The sequence below is a fragment of the Eutrema salsugineum genome, unplaced genomic scaffold, assembly GCF_000478725.1.
Source record: "Eutrema salsugineum unplaced genomic scaffold, Eutsalg1_0 scaffold_13, whole genome shotgun sequence".
Taxonomy (NCBI): domain Eukaryota; kingdom Viridiplantae; phylum Streptophyta; class Magnoliopsida; order Brassicales; family Brassicaceae; genus Eutrema; species Eutrema salsugineum.
The window spans coordinates 4698775-4714948 of record NW_006256885.1 but is presented as its reverse complement, the minus strand read 5'-3'; the positions used below and the strand labels follow the sequence as shown (position 1 = coordinate 4714948).

The following is a 16174-nucleotide window of genomic DNA, read 5'->3' as shown; positions in this document are numbered from 1 at the left end:
ATAAAAGCAATGACGAAATAAGATGACTTTAGAAGCGACCAAGAAGTGGTCATTTACTCATTTTATTAAAATGTCAAAATGTGCCAACAAGAAAGTATGACAGAAGCGAGATTGAACTAGTTTTAGGAATGCAAACACAATCTGTGAAAACCACCAAATTCGTTTGTTTCTAAGCTCCTTAACTACCTCTGTGAAATGTATCACAATGATATCAAAGTTCCCCCATAACAATGAAAAAAACAACGATTTCAAATCAAGAAATCACGGAGTAGAAACAATGCTAATGTCAGACATAATACGGCAAAATTCTGAAAAAACAATTCGCCCAAAGTAAACCATCTTCCCGGTTCCTTATCCTAAACCATCCAAGCTGACTTCCCTGTTCCCTCAGCATATTTTGCGTTTTCTCGGCGACCAAACAATTCCCAAAACAGCTTAAAAAGATTAATTCTGAAAGAAATGCTAAAAACATTTGTTCAATCTCCTGATGCCTCATTAGCGAACTTGGATCAATCACAAGGCAACTGAGACACTATATTGTGATCCGATTCAGCGAGTGAACGATGAGCTAACCTGCACCTCGCCCAGGGGGCATCTTTTGCTCTCGGCCCCCCCCCGTATGGGGGGGGGGGGGGCAACACCGGATAAGCGCCGCCATCTCTAAAGCTCTCTGAGGATAAAACAATAAAACAACGCCTGGGGAGCTTTAAAACCGCTTTGGCTGAGCTGTTTTATAAGCGAGACTTTCGAGTTTTGTTGACTTGATTAATCACTAATTATTTTAGGTAATTACGATTGTACCCTTCTTACTGAACTTAAATGGTTGAAACGCAGCGACTGCTCCGAGTAGTAGTAGTTTCCCGGCGTAGTCTTCCACTGAACGGAGGCTTATTTTTGTAGGGTTTTATATTTTGACGAGTGAAGAAAAACCTAATCGACGCTCTAGCTTTGCCGCGCTTCTGCTGCTTAATTTTGTTTTTCTAAGATTTGAAGTTGAAGGCTCGTCTTACTTTGTTATTTATAGCACTTGGGTTTGGATTTTGTTGGTGAAGAAAATGGACATGGATATGGACACTTCCCCTAGCTACTTCGACCCCGAGGTCCTCAGTGTTAGGGATCAATTCCGTCGTTATCGGTAAAAATTTCGACCCTTTATTCGATTTGGATGTATATTCTCGATTATCTCGTCATGTTGGATTTTTAGATGTATTTGTTTTGCTTCATGGGTTGTGGGTTGATTGTAAGTACAGTCGATATTGGCTGATTGTAGCGAAATTTGAATGCGATTGTTTTGGAAATTTGGTTGAGGTTTTGGATTTTCGCTGATGAACTGAATCTCCTTAGGGTTCTTTTAAATAGATGAAGAAATGTAGCTAGGAGTTAGCCGCGAAGACTTTTTTTCTGTTCTCTATACTCTATTTAAACCACTTCTCTGCGTATTTGAGGTATAACATTTTGATTCTCATGTATGTAAAGTTACACATTACATGCAGGAAGAGACACTCTACATCGCCACATGAGGAACTCTCGAGTCCAAATGTCAGCGAGAACAGATTACTGTATGATGGGCATTACATCCATAGTCCAACAAATACAGCCTTGCTTCTTGAAAACATTAAAGAAGAGGTTGACAACTTTCACACCGATCACTACGAAGGAACACTTGCAAACCCGCTCTCTGCTTCCAGGAGGGAAAGTGCTGGAATTCTGGATGCTGATAATGAGGCTGTGTTTCGTCGAGTAGAAAGTCAATCACTGAAGGCTTGCAAGATTGAGCATGATGAGTTGGCGGAGAGTGGAGATACAACCTTTGCTCTGTTTGCTTCCCTGTTTGATTCTGCTCTTCAAGGTTTGGATGATATATCAGTCTTCATATTAAGTATGTGTATATACATGAATATGTAGATATTTAGGTGTGTTTTTTGCATGCGTGTGTGCTTCTCATTTTTACAACAGTGTGAACTAAGCATTGTTCCTGTTCATAGGTTGTATTGTCTTTGCATTGGAATTTTGGGCTTGTAGGATTCCCTTTACTTAGTTGCTAGAGCCTCATTTATGTCTGGTTATCTTTTACTGTAATTATGAATTCTTGGTTCTGCAGGACTGATGCCCATTCCTGATCTAATATTGAGACTTGAGGAGTCGTGCAGGGATGTTTCACAATCAATTAGGTATGTCTTCTGGCTCTGAGAGTTGAACCGTCAAACTTCTTTAGCTTTAATTTTTCTTTCTTTTTCATTGCCTTTTTCGCCTTTTCGGTTATCTACAGGTATGGATCAGATATAAGGCATCGGGTTGTGGAGGATAAACTTATGAGACAGAAGGCTCAGCTTCTGCTCGGTGAGGCTGCCTCCTGGTCACTTTTATGGAACCTATATGGAAAAGGTTAGGAAACTCAGCTCCATTTGTCTATTGTTTTAGGCGTTTTGGAATAGGGTAGGCATTGTGTTCATTTTGATAGCTTATGTCTGTTAAAGCTCTGTTTGTCGTATAACCAGCTCTATACGTTTTTTGTTCTTGCAGGTACTGAAGAAATTCCAAAGGAATTGATTATGGTAATGCATTCTTTCGTAATCCGTTTTCTAATGAAATCACTCCTATGTAGTACATCTTGTGAATGGACTTATGTGACTTTGTTTAATGTCGGCAGTCCCCATCAACATCTCATTTGGAGGCTTGTCAGTTTGTTGTAAACGACCATACAGCTCAGCTTTGCCTTCGGATAGTCCTGTGGCTGGAAGAACTAGCTTCAAAATCACTTGATTTGGAAAGGAAGGTGGTTATTCCAATATATACTTTACCAATGTCATTTTTGTATGATTCTTGATTGGTTGATGTGGTCATTTTTTCCTAGGTATAGCTTATAAGATTATTAGTTTTAACATGATTGCTTCTAAAATCAGAGTAAGGTGTTTGTGTTTCCTGCTTGTCATATATTTAAGGCGTTGATTTCCTAGGCTTTGTTCAACTTAGGTAAAAAATTGCTTGACGAACCCTCAAATTGATAGAGCTGATAAACACTTGATTAGAGCTTGTCACAAGGAACTATTTATGTTCCCAGGTGCGGGGATCTCATGTGGGTACTTACCTTCCTAACGCTGGAGTGTGGCATCACACACAAAGGTACCTCAGGAAAACTGGCTCTGCCGCTGACACTGTACACCATCTGGATTTTGATGCTCCAACTCGTGAACATGCTCAGCTTCTTCCTGATGACAATGTAAGTCTGTTCAGCTATGGTTGAAGTTACATTCGTTTAATTTCATAGGGTTGATGGGCATGTTTTACCTCTGATTATATTTGTTCATCTAATATACAATACGTGGTATACATTAAAAAAGGCGGTGAGACTGCCCAGATAGCAATGCATTGTGGGTGAATAGGTTTGAAAGAAAATTTTGTCAGAATTGCTGCCAATTTTGTTTATAAAAAAATCGTAATTAATATTTTAATCTTCTCAGTTATATTTGGCTGTTTTGCTTTTTCTAGAGCGTATAACATAACAATTTTGAGTGCTTCTTTTGTATGGTCTATCTACCCTGTGGATGTCTATATCTATACTGTGAAAGTCGTATTTCGTTCTCGTTATCGCTTTTGGATAAAATTTGTATTGAGAACTTTTCTTTGGTAGAAACAAGACGAATCTCTTCTTGAGGATGTCTGGACTTTGATAAGGGCTGGGAGAATAGAGGAGGCATGTGACCTTTGCAGGTCCGCTGGGCAGGTAAATATTACAAGGTATATGAATTCTCTTAGGGTTCCAAAGGTGTGTAGCTATAATGTCCAATTAAACTTATACTTTGGCAGCCATGGAGAGCTGCAACTTTATGCCCTTTTTCTGGAATGGACATGTTTCCTTCTGTTGAGGCACTGGTAAAGAATGGGAAAAATAGGACTCTTCAGGCTATCGAGCTGGAAAGTGGCTTTGGCAATCAGCTGCGTCTTTGGAAATGGGCTTCGTACTGTGCATCAGAGGTAATATGAATTCTTGATAGACTTGCTGCTTTCCTAATGAATTAAATTCTTTTTTTTTCTATCTCAGAGAAACTTAAACTGTTTTTTTTAATCTTCGTGCCTGAAGAAAATCGCAGAGCAGGATGGCGGCAAACATGAAGTTGCTGTTTTTGCAAACCAATGTAGCAACCTCAACCGCATCTTACCAATTTGTACTGATTGGGAGGTAAAACATGCACACTTGTATAATTTTAATTTAGCATATTTGACATTGCTTCCTTGGCTGCCATTGTTGTCCCTGTTGAATAGGTTATCACTCATGAGATATTTTGGTCCCTGTTAAAAGAAAATCCAAGAAAAAAAAAATCCTTTCCAAATCACACTTTGACTTCTATCACTAGTTTAGGATTTCCAAAAACAATCATATCAATATGTAATATTGTCAGCTACTTTTCATCTCTACCCTTCCTATGCAAAATCTTTGAAAAACTGGAAACTGCTACAACTTCTACAATATTTCGTAGCTTAGTGTATGTTTCTGCGTGCATTGGCATTGTATTAGATTCAATGATGATTTTTCTGCAGTCAGCTTGCTGGGCGATGGCAAAATCATGGCTTGATGTTCAAGTTGATCTAGAGCTCGCCCAATCAAAGCCGGGCTTGACAGAAAAGTTTAAAAGCTGTCTTGATGAAAGCCCTGAAACTATGCAAAATGGTTGTCAGGCTTCATTTGGGCCAGAAGATTGGCCCCTCCATGTTCTAAACCAACAACCCCGTGACCTTCCTGCTCTGCTTCAGAAACTCCATTCAGGGTATGCATGCAGCTATTGGGAAATCTTATTTTTCTCCTCCCCGTAAATAGCTACAGCCCAACGTATTGTTTTGTTCCTGGCATAGGGAAATGGTGCACGAAGCTGTTGTCAGGGGATGCAAAGAACAACACCGGCAAATTCAGGTATCTTAGAAGCCAAATAAAATTCCATCAAGCAATAAGAACCAAATATTTTGAGCGTAGTCATCCCTAATACTTTCTTTTGCAGATGAACCTTATGTTGGGAAATATCTCACATCTTCTTGATATAATTTGGTCATGGATCGCGCCCTTGGAAGATGATCAAAGCAACTTTAGGTAATCAATAGTTTTTCTCTACATAGTTTCACTTGTATTAAATAATATGGGGATATAGTTTTCTGTTAGCATTATTTTCTTTCAAATTAACAAAAACTCCCATGTCAGGGAGGTGGTAAGGGTCTCTAAATGACAACACCTTTTGTATATTTTCTAATGTTCCTTGATTTGACTTAATACGTTATGCATCTGGCAGGCCCCATGGCGACCCTCATATGATAAAGTTCGGGGCTCACATGGTGCTTGTTCTTAGGTATATGCTTGGTGATGAAATCAAGGACAGTGAGAAGCTCAGTAATGTTGGTGATCTTATTCTTCATATGTGAGTCACGTCAAGTTGGTTCCTCTGCAAGTCACAGAGTGCATTTATAAAACTTAAAATACTCATTCATGATATATTAGATGCATATTACGCTCAATTGGCTTTCTAATAATATGTGAAATGCTGCCAGGTATGCAATGTTTCTATTTTCAAAACAACATGAAGAACTAGTAGGAATTTATGCTTCTCAGCTTGCTCGTCACCGCTGCATAGAACTTTTTGTACACATGATGGAGCTACGGATGCATAGCAGGTAATTTCTAATCATTAGCTGTTGGATGATTAATATCGGAAGATAGTCTTTCAAATTGCATTGTGTGACCCTCTCAACTAAACATTTATCTTTGCGGACAAGCACCCGTTGCATATAGGTGTATGTCATCAAGTAAATCCTTTGACATTTTTTTTCTTTCTGCCCTGAAAAATAGCGTACATGTGAAGTACAAAATCTTCCTTTCCGCTATGGAATACTTGCCATTCTCTCCTGTAGATGACTCACAAGGAAATTTTGAGGAAATAGTTGACAGGTATTCAAATGTCTAGTTTTTTTTCCTGGTTTATTAGATGGTAATAGTGAGATACCTTTTACTATACTAAGCTCAGAAAATGCAACTTTATGGAACATTCACAGGGTTTTATCAAGATCCCGGGAAATCAAACTTGCAAAATATGATCCCTCAGTTGATGTTGCGGAACAGCATCGTCAACAGAGTCTTCAAAAAGCCGTAGCCATCCAGTGGCTCTGTTTTACACCCCCATCTACTATAAAGGATGTCAAAGATGTTACTTCCAAATTACTCCTGCGATCTTTGATGCACAGGTACGCTCAATACACCGACACATGGAATGACACGTCTAGGCTAATTTGCAACTCTTTTATCCAATTTCTCAATTCCTTTATAGAGAATTAATGACGAAACCATTGAACGGGGAATCCTTTTTAATATGTAAAGTGTCTGCCCCCAATTTTATTTTCTTCACTTTTGCCTCTGTTTGATGGTATTATTTTGTTTTCATCTCTTCAGCAACATACTTTTCCGAGAGTTTGCTTTGATTGCCATGTGGAGGGTGCCTGCAACTCCTGTGGGTGCACACACACTTCTTAGTTTTCTTGCTGAACCTTTGAAGCAACTCTCAGAAAATCCAGATACACTTGAGGATTATGTTTCCGAGAATTTGCAAGAGTTCCAAGACTGGGTATGCTTCACTTCAGATTTACTATAGGTTATTCCTTTGATTTAAACATTAAGTGCCTAAATAGCCTTACGTGTCTTTTTCTCTTTAAATAGAATGAGTATTATTCCTGTGATGCAAAATATCGCAACTGGCTCAAACTCCAATTAGAGAATGCTGAAGTCACTGAACTGTCAGAAGAGGAAAATCAGAAAGCTGTTGTAGCAGCCAAAGAAACTTTGGATTCTTCTTTGTCACTGCTCCTCAGTAAGTGACGCCATACTTAATAATATATGGTTGACTTATATGCAAGAAGAGTAGTTTGTACATTGGTTGAAAATGATGTTAATTGTGATGGCTTTGAACCTCATAAAATAGGAAAAGACAATCCCTGGTTGACATATCTTGAAGACCACGTATTCGAAGTAGAAGAATATATGTTCCTTGAGTTGCATGCAACTGCGATGCTCTGTTTGCCTTCTGGTGAATGTTTGTGCCCAGATGCCACTGTTTGTGCGGCATTGATGAGTGCGCTTTATGCTTCTGTCAGTGAGGAAGTTGTTTTAGACCGCCAGTTAATGGTACTATCTTCATCCAATCTCTTATTGCATCTGTTCTTTTTACTCGTTATCCTTGCTGTTGCCTCACCCAGGCCTGTAAATAAGTGTGCATATTCCCTAGATGCAAGTTTTTTGTCTAACAATGGTTATGTAACAGAATTAGATATTGTCTAAAGATGTGATACAATCTCGAAAGCAGTCTGCTACGTATTACTTATGTTGATCTTTGCTGCAGGTAAATGTATCGATTTCATCAAGGGACAGCTACTGCATCGAGGTCGTGCTCCGATGTTTAGCAATTGAGGGTGATGGACTTGGGCCACATAATGCAAATGACGGGGGTCTTTTAAGTGCAGTTGCGGCAGCTGGATTTAAAGGTTAGGAAGTCTATGGAACACATTTCTTCTTCATGGTTTACCTCTCTCCATAAAAATTTGTAGATGTTTTATTCGAGTGAAATCACCAGCATCAATAAAACAAGCAAAAATTAAAATCTCACTGCAGGTGAGCTTACCCGGTTCAAAGCAGGTGTTACAATGGATATATCCCGCCTAGACTCTTGGTATTCAAGCAAAGAGGGCTCGCTTGAAACACCTGCAACTTATATCGTCCGCGGTCTCTGTAGGAGATGCTGTCTTCCAGAGCTCGTTCTTCGATCTATGCAGGTAAAGCCTCTTATTTGCAACTAGCCTCTTCCAGATTTCACATTCTAGTTTTCCGTAGATCTTGAGCGCATATTAGTTTTCTTAACAATGCAATACATATATATCTGGGGACTTGTAAAAAACTGTCTGATAATCTGCTTTGCAGGGAAGAAAAAGTCGTTGGTCATTTACGTGAGTGAGATTTATAGAAGGCTAAACATTAAACTACTTGCATATTCCTGGTTTGTCTTCCCTGCAGGTTTCTGTTTGTCTAATGGAGTCGGGAAATCCACCTGAAGATCACGATGAACTGATTGAGCTCGTGGCTTCTGATGAAACTGGTTTTCTCTCTTTATTCAGTCAGCAACAATTACAGGTCAGTAATACTCAATTCTGTACTCCCTGAAGAACAAAATCAAAGGCAGTCGCCATCTTTAATCTATTTTTTTCTCTTCGTGTTATGCAACTTGTCATCTGCTGCATCATTGTTGGTTATGAACCTGAATTAATAGCTTCATTTTAGTAATTTGTTTACTTCTTCTGCTGTGAAACATCACAAACTATTTAGTATTGAGATCTGAGAACCATCTGATCGATTTGGATGCAATATAAATGCAGGAGTTTATGTTGTTTGAGAGAGAGTATCGTATGTCCCAGTTGGAGCTCCAGGAGGAACTTTCGTCATCATCGTGATATTGCCTCACCTTATAACCCAGAGAAGGCTTATTTTGGTCGTGTAAACAGTCCCGGCTCTAACCCATGGCGAGTGGGGGGACCGTCGGTTTTTTTTTTTTTTAATGTTTTAAAATTTGAACAAGAACGCCCATGATCTTATTATTATAGTAGCAACAGATCAGAACAAATCATTGTTTCAGACTCACCGACAACATATAAAATCATTATGATGAGCACACACAAAATGATCAAGATTGAGTATAGACAGTATCCAGGTTATGTAATTTCAATCATACTGGAACAAACAGCATTGACTGAATGCATTTTCTCAATCTCTAGTGTTCAGCCTTTAGTCTTCTAATATAGCTTCTGGTCTCGTTATACATTGAAATTTGTCAGTGTTTGACACTGTTGTTCAATTGTCTGATTCAGTTTCTGTTGTCGATTGTTTTTGGATCAGAGCATAGACTGAAGTCTCTCATTCTCTGTCTTAACATGATTTCTGGTTATGTCACTAATAGTGGGACAACCAGAAAGAGCCATAGTAATCTCAAGCTCGTTCTTTAACATCTCAATCACTTTTCTCACTCCATCTCCACCTTTAGCTGCGAGCCCAAAGACTATAGGTCTCCCTATCTGCATCATCCAACAATATAGCGTCATCACATCAACAGAGAGCAACCTGATAAATGTATGCCAAATCCCAAAACATTAGCATTCAAAGCTTACAAGAACAGCTTGTGCTCCGAGTGCCAACGCCTTGAAAACATCTGTTCCTCGTCTTACTCCTCCATCAAACAAAACCGGAATCCTCCCACCAACAGCGTGAACAATCTGCAGTTTCAGAAGAAGACCAGTTTGTTCATTAAGATGAATAAGTTTGTCTTTAAGCAAGCTTTGATAAGTTTACCTCTTCTAAAACAGTTATCGTGGCTGGGGTATAGTCAAGCTGTCGAGCCCCATGGTTGGATACCACTAAACCTTCTACACCCGCTTCAACAGCCTTAAGAGCTGCCAATACCATCAGAAAATGTCTTTTACATGCCTTTGAGTTTCTATATAGTTTGATGCAAGGCTACATATGTATCAGAGTATGAAACAAGAATGTTACCGTCTTCACGGGTGAGTATCCCTTTCACCAGAATAGGCAACTTCGTAATAGATCTTAACCATTCGATGTCCTAAAAGTTTGCAGTGCAAAGCATTATAAGGAATCCACACATATTGTCATGATACTTTATGTCTAATATTCAAGGACTCATATTTTACCTTCCAATTTAACGAAGCATCAAATGCACGAGAGGCGAAGGCTTCAACACCTGAACCTTCACTCTGAGAAGAAGTTATCACGTCAACAACAGGTAAGGTTTCACTTTACATGAACCTCAAATTCAAGCTCTACTTACAGGTCGGACTTCGGTTTCAAATAGACCTTCAAAATTCTTCAGCTGCGGGGATATCATTCTACAGAAAAGACATTGAAACATCATTTAACAAAGTAGAAAAGCTTATTCCTGCAAGAAATAGCTCCAAAATCTCTGAGTGTTACTTGTTCTTGATATCTGCTTCCCTTCTACCAAGTTTAGGAACATCAACAGTTAGAACTATGGCCTTGAATCCAGCTTTCTCAGCTCTTTTCACCATCTGTGCAGTTACATCGCGTCTCTTGTACACCTATAAAAGATATCAAAGCGCACTAAGAACCGAATCCTAAGGTCTACACCAAATAAGCACATTTTAAGGATAAACAAAAGAAGCTAAAAATCCAGATTGTGTACTTACATATATTTGAAGAAACCGAACAGCGTTACAACTGGAAGCAACCTCCTCAATAGTGCATGAAGCCATATATGATACTATCTGAAATTCACATAAACAAAAAAAAAACCATAATCATCACCATAAAACCAAAACAGTGCAAAAACGTGGAGTCCAATAAACTCTTTAATACCATGATAGTGTTACACGCAGCTGCAGCTTTCGCAGTGGCGGTTTCTCCTAAGATAAAAAAGACAAATCAAAATCAACATCCAAATCCAACAACTGCATATTCCATTAATAGAAGTAATGAAGATAGGCTAAACAGACCTTCTGGATGAGCCAACATATGATTTGCTGTTGGAGCAATCATGATTGGAGCTGAGATCGGGTAACCCAATATTCTAGTAGACATATCTATTTTGCTCACATCAACAAGAACCCGAGGCCGAAACCTGAAACATCAAAGCACACATATAAAAGGATGAATTCACCAGGTTAATAGTGTCACCCACTAAGCAAAAATGATAGATTGATATGGATTTGTTACATGATTCGACGGAAAGCTTCCACATTTTCCTTGAGAGTGTGTTGATCCTCTGCTCCTCCGCTGTAGAAATCATAGTACATCTTAGGGAGAGCCCGTTTCGCCAGCTCTTGAAACTCATTCACGTTGACGATTTGATCCATCTGTATTTCAAATATATCACATAAAAAGGAAAGAAATTGGCAGTCAAATAGCACTACTAGACAAGAAGCTTGCTACTCCATCATGATTTAAACAGAAATGATCACATCTTTAAGAGGCCTTAATCATCATTTCTTTGATGTCAAGGAGACAAGGACTTGACATGCCTTAAACCAATAATTATCTATTACGGGACTTGATTCGTCTATTTTTTTCAACTGAACTGAGCTGATTGATGTAGTAACTAGTAAGTTCAATCTTTATATTACACGAAACAGCAACAAATAGCTATTGTTGGGCGATCATTTTAAGGGTATCAGAAGTAAAAACCATAAGTACATGATCTAAAGAGCTGGCACTAAGAAGACTTACATGTCTGAAGAATCTAGCAAAAGAAATCCAGATGCAGAAGTAGATAGACCTTTGAAACCAAGAAACTCAATTATTTTTTTCAAGTCACTCTAGAAAATGTAACCGAAGAACACTGTCGGGAAATATAACTTCGTCCGGGGCTGTCGGTAAGACAAGAAGAACGAACTATTTCGGCCCATGTGGATGAAATTAGTCGGCCCAAAAACAACCCATATGAATAAGGAAGGACTTGAATGGTCAGCGTTGACTATTCAGCGTATCTCATGATGACGTGGAGTGCTGAGTCAGCACCGTCACGGCGAACAAGTTTCCAACGGAGAGAGAGTTAATACTCGTAGACCAAATGCTCAGAAACCGAAGAGTCTCTTGCAAAGTTGCAATTTTTGCCTCTTGAGTAGACTGTGCCTATTAAAAGAGCACGATCGCTTTTTTTACCTGTGGAAACGATTCAGTCATAGCTATCGTGTTTGGAGGGTAGAGAGATGAATCACGGCGAAGCTTGGGGTTCCGGTGGCCGTAGGGGTTCTCATGGCCGTTCTCCGGCGTCTAAACACAGAGCTCATCGTCCTGAAAGCGAAAGTCCGGTAAGTAAACTCGATTGTCGTCTCGTATTCTCGGTTCCGAGAATGTTTCTGTTATTCTATCCAATTTTCGAAATTGAAGCCCCTTATTGATTAGCCTTTACTTGTTGCTTGCTAATGTTTATGGTTGGTAAGCAGATGTTTCCTTTGGATGAATATTCTGGTAGTAGGGGTAGGGGATCTCGAGGTAGAGGAAGATGGACACAATCACGGTCTCCTAGGAACAGTCCATCGCAAGTGTACGTTAAGAAGTCATCACAAGTTTCCAATGTGGGATTAGTGGAAAAGGCAGCTCAACTGGAAATAAAGTCCCCAGGGGATGGAATAGGTTCTACTACGCAGCCTGATGAGGTTGCTGCTTTGAAGTTTTCTGGAGATAACATGGATCTTTTGCAATCATCAGATTCGTCTTGCTCAAAGAACATAAATTTTAGTGGAGGTGAGGAAAAGGTTGGCGCTAGAATGCCTTGTGATCTTGTGAACAGGATGAGAGATGTTTCGTTCTCTGGCCATGAGTCTGTGTCTTCCACAGGTGATCAGAAGGCTGAGGTTTCTGGTGTTAAGGATCATGATAGTGCTCACAAGTCTTGTGATGTAGGGAACTCTTTGAATGAAAGCAACACGAGACCTTTTGACCTCTTCCTCCAGACGAAGGTGGTAACTTTAAAACCCTCGTTGCATGCAGTGAACAGAGTTAAGAGAAACGCAACTAAGGGGTACACGGGAAGTGTCATTAGACCTGGAATGGTACTTCTCAAGAACTACTTGTCAATCAACGATCAGGTAACTACTCTCTCTCTCTCTTTCTTCTTTCTGAATGTGTTTGCTTATCTGTCTTCTCGTATATGCATCATTTGTGGTTTTTCTGCTTTTCAAATTGCTTCTAGGTGATGATTGTGAACAAATGTCGTCAGCTTGGTTTGGGTAAAGGAGGCTTCTATCAACCAGGCTATCGAGATGGAGCATTGTTGCATTTGAAAATGATGTGCTTTGGGAAAAATTGGGACCCTGAAACATCACAGTATGGTGAAACTCGACCGGTTGATGGTTCTGTTCCACCAAAAATTCCTGTTGAATTCAATCAGTTTGTTGAGAAAGCAATTGAAGAATCACAGTCCCTAGTTTCCTCAAATTCAAAGAAGACGAAGGGAGAAGATGGAATACCATTTATGTCACCAGACATCTGTATTGCTAACTTCTACACATCCACAGGGAGACTTGGTCTCCATCAGGTTAGTGTTTCGAACAACCTCTTGAGTTCATGAAGCTCAAAGGCAGTTGCATCATTAGATTTTAAATCCTTGATGTTTCAGGACAAAGATGAGAGCGAAGAATCCATCCGGAAGGGATTACCTGTTGTTTCCTTTTCTATTGGAGACTCAGCCGAGTTCTTGTATGGTGATCAGAGGGATACTGACAAGGCAGACATGGTAGTCTTGGAGTCTGGAGATGTTCTACTATTTGGTGGGAAATCCAGAAATGTCTTTCATGGCGTGAGATCAATCCTTAAAGATACTGCCCCCAAGGTTCTTCTTGACCAAACAAGTCTCCGGCCAGGTCGTCTGAATTTGACTTTTAGGCAGTATTAAACCAAAGCTAGGAACTTTTGTATGTATCTTGTAACTTAAAAATATTTTGTTACACTTGTTCGTTTTTGTTTCCGGTAATATAAATTAACTTCCACACACGATCTGTGTGTTATCTTACAATGTCTTGGCAATATGTTGGATAACGTTTTCTTTTATATACAATAAATTAGCGCAAACAATGTGTATAGCTTAGGCTCTAGTTCGATGTGTATAGTTATTTCATTGTTGGAAACTTAGCACATCTTATCATTTTGTCTCGTCTGTCACGAGCTTGCTGATCCTCCAATAGCTGATGCTGCTGAATCTACGTAATGTAGCAAGCAAGAGTATATTTTCTTCTTCAATCGTTCTATATTCTCTAACAAAGAATTATCAGTAGAGTGATGTTCACTTTTAACTTTGTCCAGCCATTCGTTTGCTTGCTTAAGTTGGGATAAAGTCTCAGCAATATGGTTATCTGGTTCCGCCACTCGCCCTCCTTTGGTTTTTCCTTTCTTCTCCAGAACACTAGCCTGAAATCCAGTATCTATTGCTTCTTCCAAGAATTTTAAAAACCAGCTTCTTGTTTCTTGTTTCATTGTATTTCTCAGTTGTTTTATCTCTTCTGTACCATTTCCCTTAACCCATTCTAGCTTCTCAGCTTCGGTTAGAGTTTTTGAAGATTTTGAAAACTTTGTTGTGGTTCTGCTTGAAATCAGACTAGCTTTTTTGCTCAGCTTGTCAGGCTCATTCAATAAAGAATGAACATTCATCAGCTGGAACGCTTTATCTTTCGATGCAGCAGTGACTTGTTCTTGATCAAGGAGACTCTGGAGGGTGAAGAAGTTTCTGAGAGAGGTATGTGGATTCTTTGGTGAAGCACTTGAGCTGAGGTCAGCAAACATACTGCAAAAACATTGTTTCTTTGATTAAGGACTTTCAAAAAACTACTTCTCGTCTTGTATCCTATTTATTTTCTCTCCTCACTCTACCTCTTCATGATATATATATGATCATGTTTGGTTTCAAGGGTACTTGCCTGATACACTTGAGAAGATGTGAAGCAGCCAATGCCTCTCTTTGTACTTCTGTGGAAAGCAGAACAGCAATGTTTCTCCTTCTTAGCATCCCCTTTAGATTAAGAGATTGTCGGTGATGAGCATAATAGAATGATTTGAAAGAACAAAAGGAGAGATACAGAGATCATACAGAGCGTACTTTACCCATTTTTGATAGACTAACAGGCAGAGAGCTCCATGATGCATCCTCAGAAATATTACTCTTCCTGTTTATAAAACTCACTGTGGAGCTCAAAGGGAGTTTCTTTGGCTCTACTTTAGTTGGAGCTGTCGCAGGCCGAGATTCTGGAGGACCAGCTTGACGTGCCTGCGCAGCACATATATGTTAATCACAGGTTAACCACAATCTGTATATGCTAATATAGGGGATTTTACTTATCGTTAAGACGTGCCTGCGCATTACTCACCTGATCTTTGTGCTCTCGTTGCTTGCCCTTAGCCAATCCACCAACTTTCTTTGTGGCCATCATCAATCCAGTCTCGCTCTCATTGTTGCTACCTCCGCTACTCGAGTCTGATCCACTTGCCTTTGTGGTTGAAACACCTTTCATATATCTTGATGCCACACCTGTTTTCTCTTCCTTGATTACAAAGTGTTGATGTCTTCTTAGATTCACCACCACGTTTGATCTGGCACCATCTTTCTGCTGGAGAAGTTGTATTAGAGAACAGATCTCTTATTAAAGTAAAAGTCAAGAACCTGATGATAATGATCACCTTCTTCTGTTTGTGGTTTTGTTCTTGCATAGGTGCTGTCTCACTAGGTACCAACATTTGCATCAAGTCTTTTGGATTTCCTACAAAAGGATGGCGTCCAGAGATCGGTCTAACTCCCACCATTACAGGAACAGGAGTCCCAGCTTCAAGCTTATCAACGTAGAAGAACTGTCCCAGTCCCAGCTTGTTGTTCAAGATAAGTTCGTTGTCTTCGTTCCTCAATGAGACATATGTGGAGTGAGAAGAATCTGAGACTTTGATGAAAAAGCCTTGGTTTGGCCAAAGCTCTGAGCCGGCTAAAGCAGGGACAATGCTGATTACCTGCAAGAGCACAGACCGATATTCCCCTCGAACCTTGATGTTTGTGTCCATCGTCTGGAGAAGCTTGATTAACACTCTAGGCGTAAGAGAAGCCATTTCTTGGAAATTGAACAGTGTGAGGTTGAAAATTTTACAAACAGAGGATAAAGGAAGGTTTTTGCTTTTTTTTCTTTCTTTTGGCTGGATTCTTTGTTCCTTGATGATGGAGCATCTTCTCCTCTAACCTTTGCATGGAAGGTAAGTAACATCATCATATTTTCACTTGGCTTTGAAGTCATGTGATCATGTTAGGCTCATGAGGACTTCTTAACTTTTTTGGGTCAATTATTGATGTACCCTTGATGGAGTACAGAGAGAGATGAGGTTAAGGAGAGGGGCTATTTTGGAATTTCTGTTTGGGTTACCTCAACTTCGATCTCACGTCACTTTCCGAGGAATATGGAGAAAGGTTATGGGAGGGTGAGTATACACCTTCTTTGCCCCACATTTACGTGTTGATCACAAAATGTAAAAGAAATGTTTTTTTTTTTTCCTGGAAACTATTGCATATTACATTACAACGAGATTATGATCTTTAGATGGAGTAAAATTACTGGTTGGATATAAGCAATTTCTTAACACATGGCCAATCTT

At 39.5% G+C, this 16174-nt stretch overlaps 4 protein-coding genes across 4 annotated transcripts; 2 read left to right on the top strand and 2 right to left on the bottom strand.

Annotated features, from left to right (window-relative positions):
• Positions 1 to 860: 860 nt before the first annotated feature.
• LOC18023444 (nuclear pore complex protein NUP107) lies at positions 861 to 8733 on the top strand. The gene is made up of 24 exons (XM_006407060.2): positions 861 to 1135; positions 1494 to 1849; positions 2102 to 2171; positions 2270 to 2385; positions 2524 to 2555; positions 2651 to 2776; positions 3062 to 3220; positions 3632 to 3724; positions 3808 to 3975; positions 4082 to 4180; positions 4540 to 4766; positions 4852 to 4909; positions 4995 to 5083; positions 5280 to 5405; positions 5536 to 5658; positions 5834 to 5932; positions 6037 to 6225; positions 6431 to 6602; positions 6695 to 6845; positions 6957 to 7159; positions 7374 to 7515; positions 7643 to 7803; positions 8042 to 8158; positions 8401 to 8733. Exons 1-24 carry the CDS (start codon positions 1056 to 1058, stop codon positions 8473 to 8475), a joined length of 3231 nt encoding a protein of 1076 aa, XP_006407123.1. The 5' UTR covers positions 861 to 1055; the 3' UTR covers positions 8476 to 8733.
• A 65-nt stretch (positions 8734 to 8798) lies between these two features.
• Positions 8799 to 11395, bottom strand: LOC18023443 (peroxisomal (S)-2-hydroxy-acid oxidase GLO3). Its single transcript, XM_006407059.2, has 12 exons — positions 11276 to 11395; positions 10766 to 10905; positions 10546 to 10670; positions 10409 to 10455; positions 10240 to 10317; positions 10007 to 10131; positions 9864 to 9921; positions 9727 to 9789; positions 9569 to 9638; positions 9368 to 9468; positions 9187 to 9291; positions 8799 to 9093 (listed from the first exon to the last, which is right to left on the bottom strand). Exons 2-12 carry the CDS (start codon positions 10903 to 10905, stop codon positions 8914 to 8916), a joined length of 1092 nt encoding a protein of 363 aa, XP_006407122.1. The 5' UTR covers positions 11276 to 11395; the 3' UTR covers positions 8799 to 8913.
• Positions 11396 to 11624: 229 nt separating this feature from the next.
• Positions 11625 to 13607, top strand: LOC18023442. The gene is made up of 4 exons (XM_006407057.2): positions 11625 to 11859; positions 11995 to 12639; positions 12744 to 13088; positions 13170 to 13607. The coding sequence occupies exons 1-4, from the start codon at positions 11758 to 11760 to the stop codon at positions 13443 to 13445; spliced, it is 1368 nt and encodes a 455-aa protein (XP_006407120.1). The 5' UTR covers positions 11625 to 11757; the 3' UTR covers positions 13446 to 13607.
• Positions 13608 to 13611: 4 nt separating this feature from the next.
• On the bottom strand, positions 13612 to 15637 carry LOC18023441. The gene is made up of 5 exons (XM_006407056.2): positions 15221 to 15637; positions 14911 to 15147; positions 14643 to 14810; positions 14464 to 14555; positions 13612 to 14330 (listed from the first exon to the last, which is right to left on the bottom strand). Exons 1-5 carry the CDS (start codon positions 15635 to 15637, stop codon positions 13709 to 13711), a joined length of 1536 nt encoding a protein of 511 aa, XP_006407119.1. The 3' UTR covers positions 13612 to 13708.
• Between the last annotated feature and the right edge of the window lie 537 nt (positions 15638 to 16174).

Excerpts from the sequence above, each read along its gene's own strand:
- LOC18023444 (XM_006407060.2), top strand. The coding sequence starts at position 1,056 with ATGGACATGGATATGGACACTTCCCCTAGCTACTTCGACCCCGAGGTC. Across the intron at positions 3,725-3,807 it reads TTTGCAGGTCCGCTGGGCAG|CCATGGAGAGCTGCAACTTT; the intron begins GTAAATATTACA and ends ATACTTTGGCAG. Across the intron at positions 5,659-5,833 it reads GAGCTACGGATGCATAGCAG|CGTACATGTGAAGTACAAAA; the intron begins GTAATTTCTAAT and ends CCTGAAAAATAG.
- LOC18023443 (XM_006407059.2), bottom strand. The coding sequence starts at position 10,905 with ATGGATCAAATCGTCAACGTGAATGAGTTTCAAGAGCTGGCGAAACGG. Across the intron at positions 10,318-10,408 it reads CTGCGTGTAACACTATCATG|ATAGTATCATATATGGCTTC; the intron begins GTATTAAAGAGT and ends TGTGAATTTCAG. Across the intron at positions 9,790-9,863 it reads TTGAAACCGAAGTCCGACCT|AGTGAAGGTTCAGGTGTTGA; the intron begins GTAAGTAGAGCT and ends ACTTCTTCTCAG.
- LOC18023442 (XM_006407057.2), top strand. The coding sequence starts at position 11,758 with ATGAATCACGGCGAAGCTTGGGGTTCCGGTGGCCGTAGGGGTTCTCAT. Across the intron at positions 12,640-12,743 it reads ACTTGTCAATCAACGATCAG|GTGATGATTGTGAACAAATG; the intron begins GTAACTACTCTC and ends AATTGCTTCTAG. Across the intron at positions 13,089-13,169 it reads GGAGACTTGGTCTCCATCAG|GACAAAGATGAGAGCGAAGA; the intron begins GTTAGTGTTTCG and ends TTGATGTTTCAG.
- LOC18023441 (XM_006407056.2), bottom strand. The coding sequence starts at position 15,637 with ATGGCTTCTCTTACGCCTAGAGTGTTAATCAAGCTTCTCCAGACGATG. Across the intron at positions 15,148-15,220 it reads AAAACCACAAACAGAAGAAG|AAAGATGGTGCCAGATCAAA; the intron begins GTGATCATTATC and ends CTTCTCCAGCAG. Across the intron at positions 14,331-14,463 it reads CATCTTCTCAAGTGTATCAG|TATGTTTGCTGACCTCAGCT; the intron begins GCAAGTACCCTT and ends ATGTTTTTGCAG.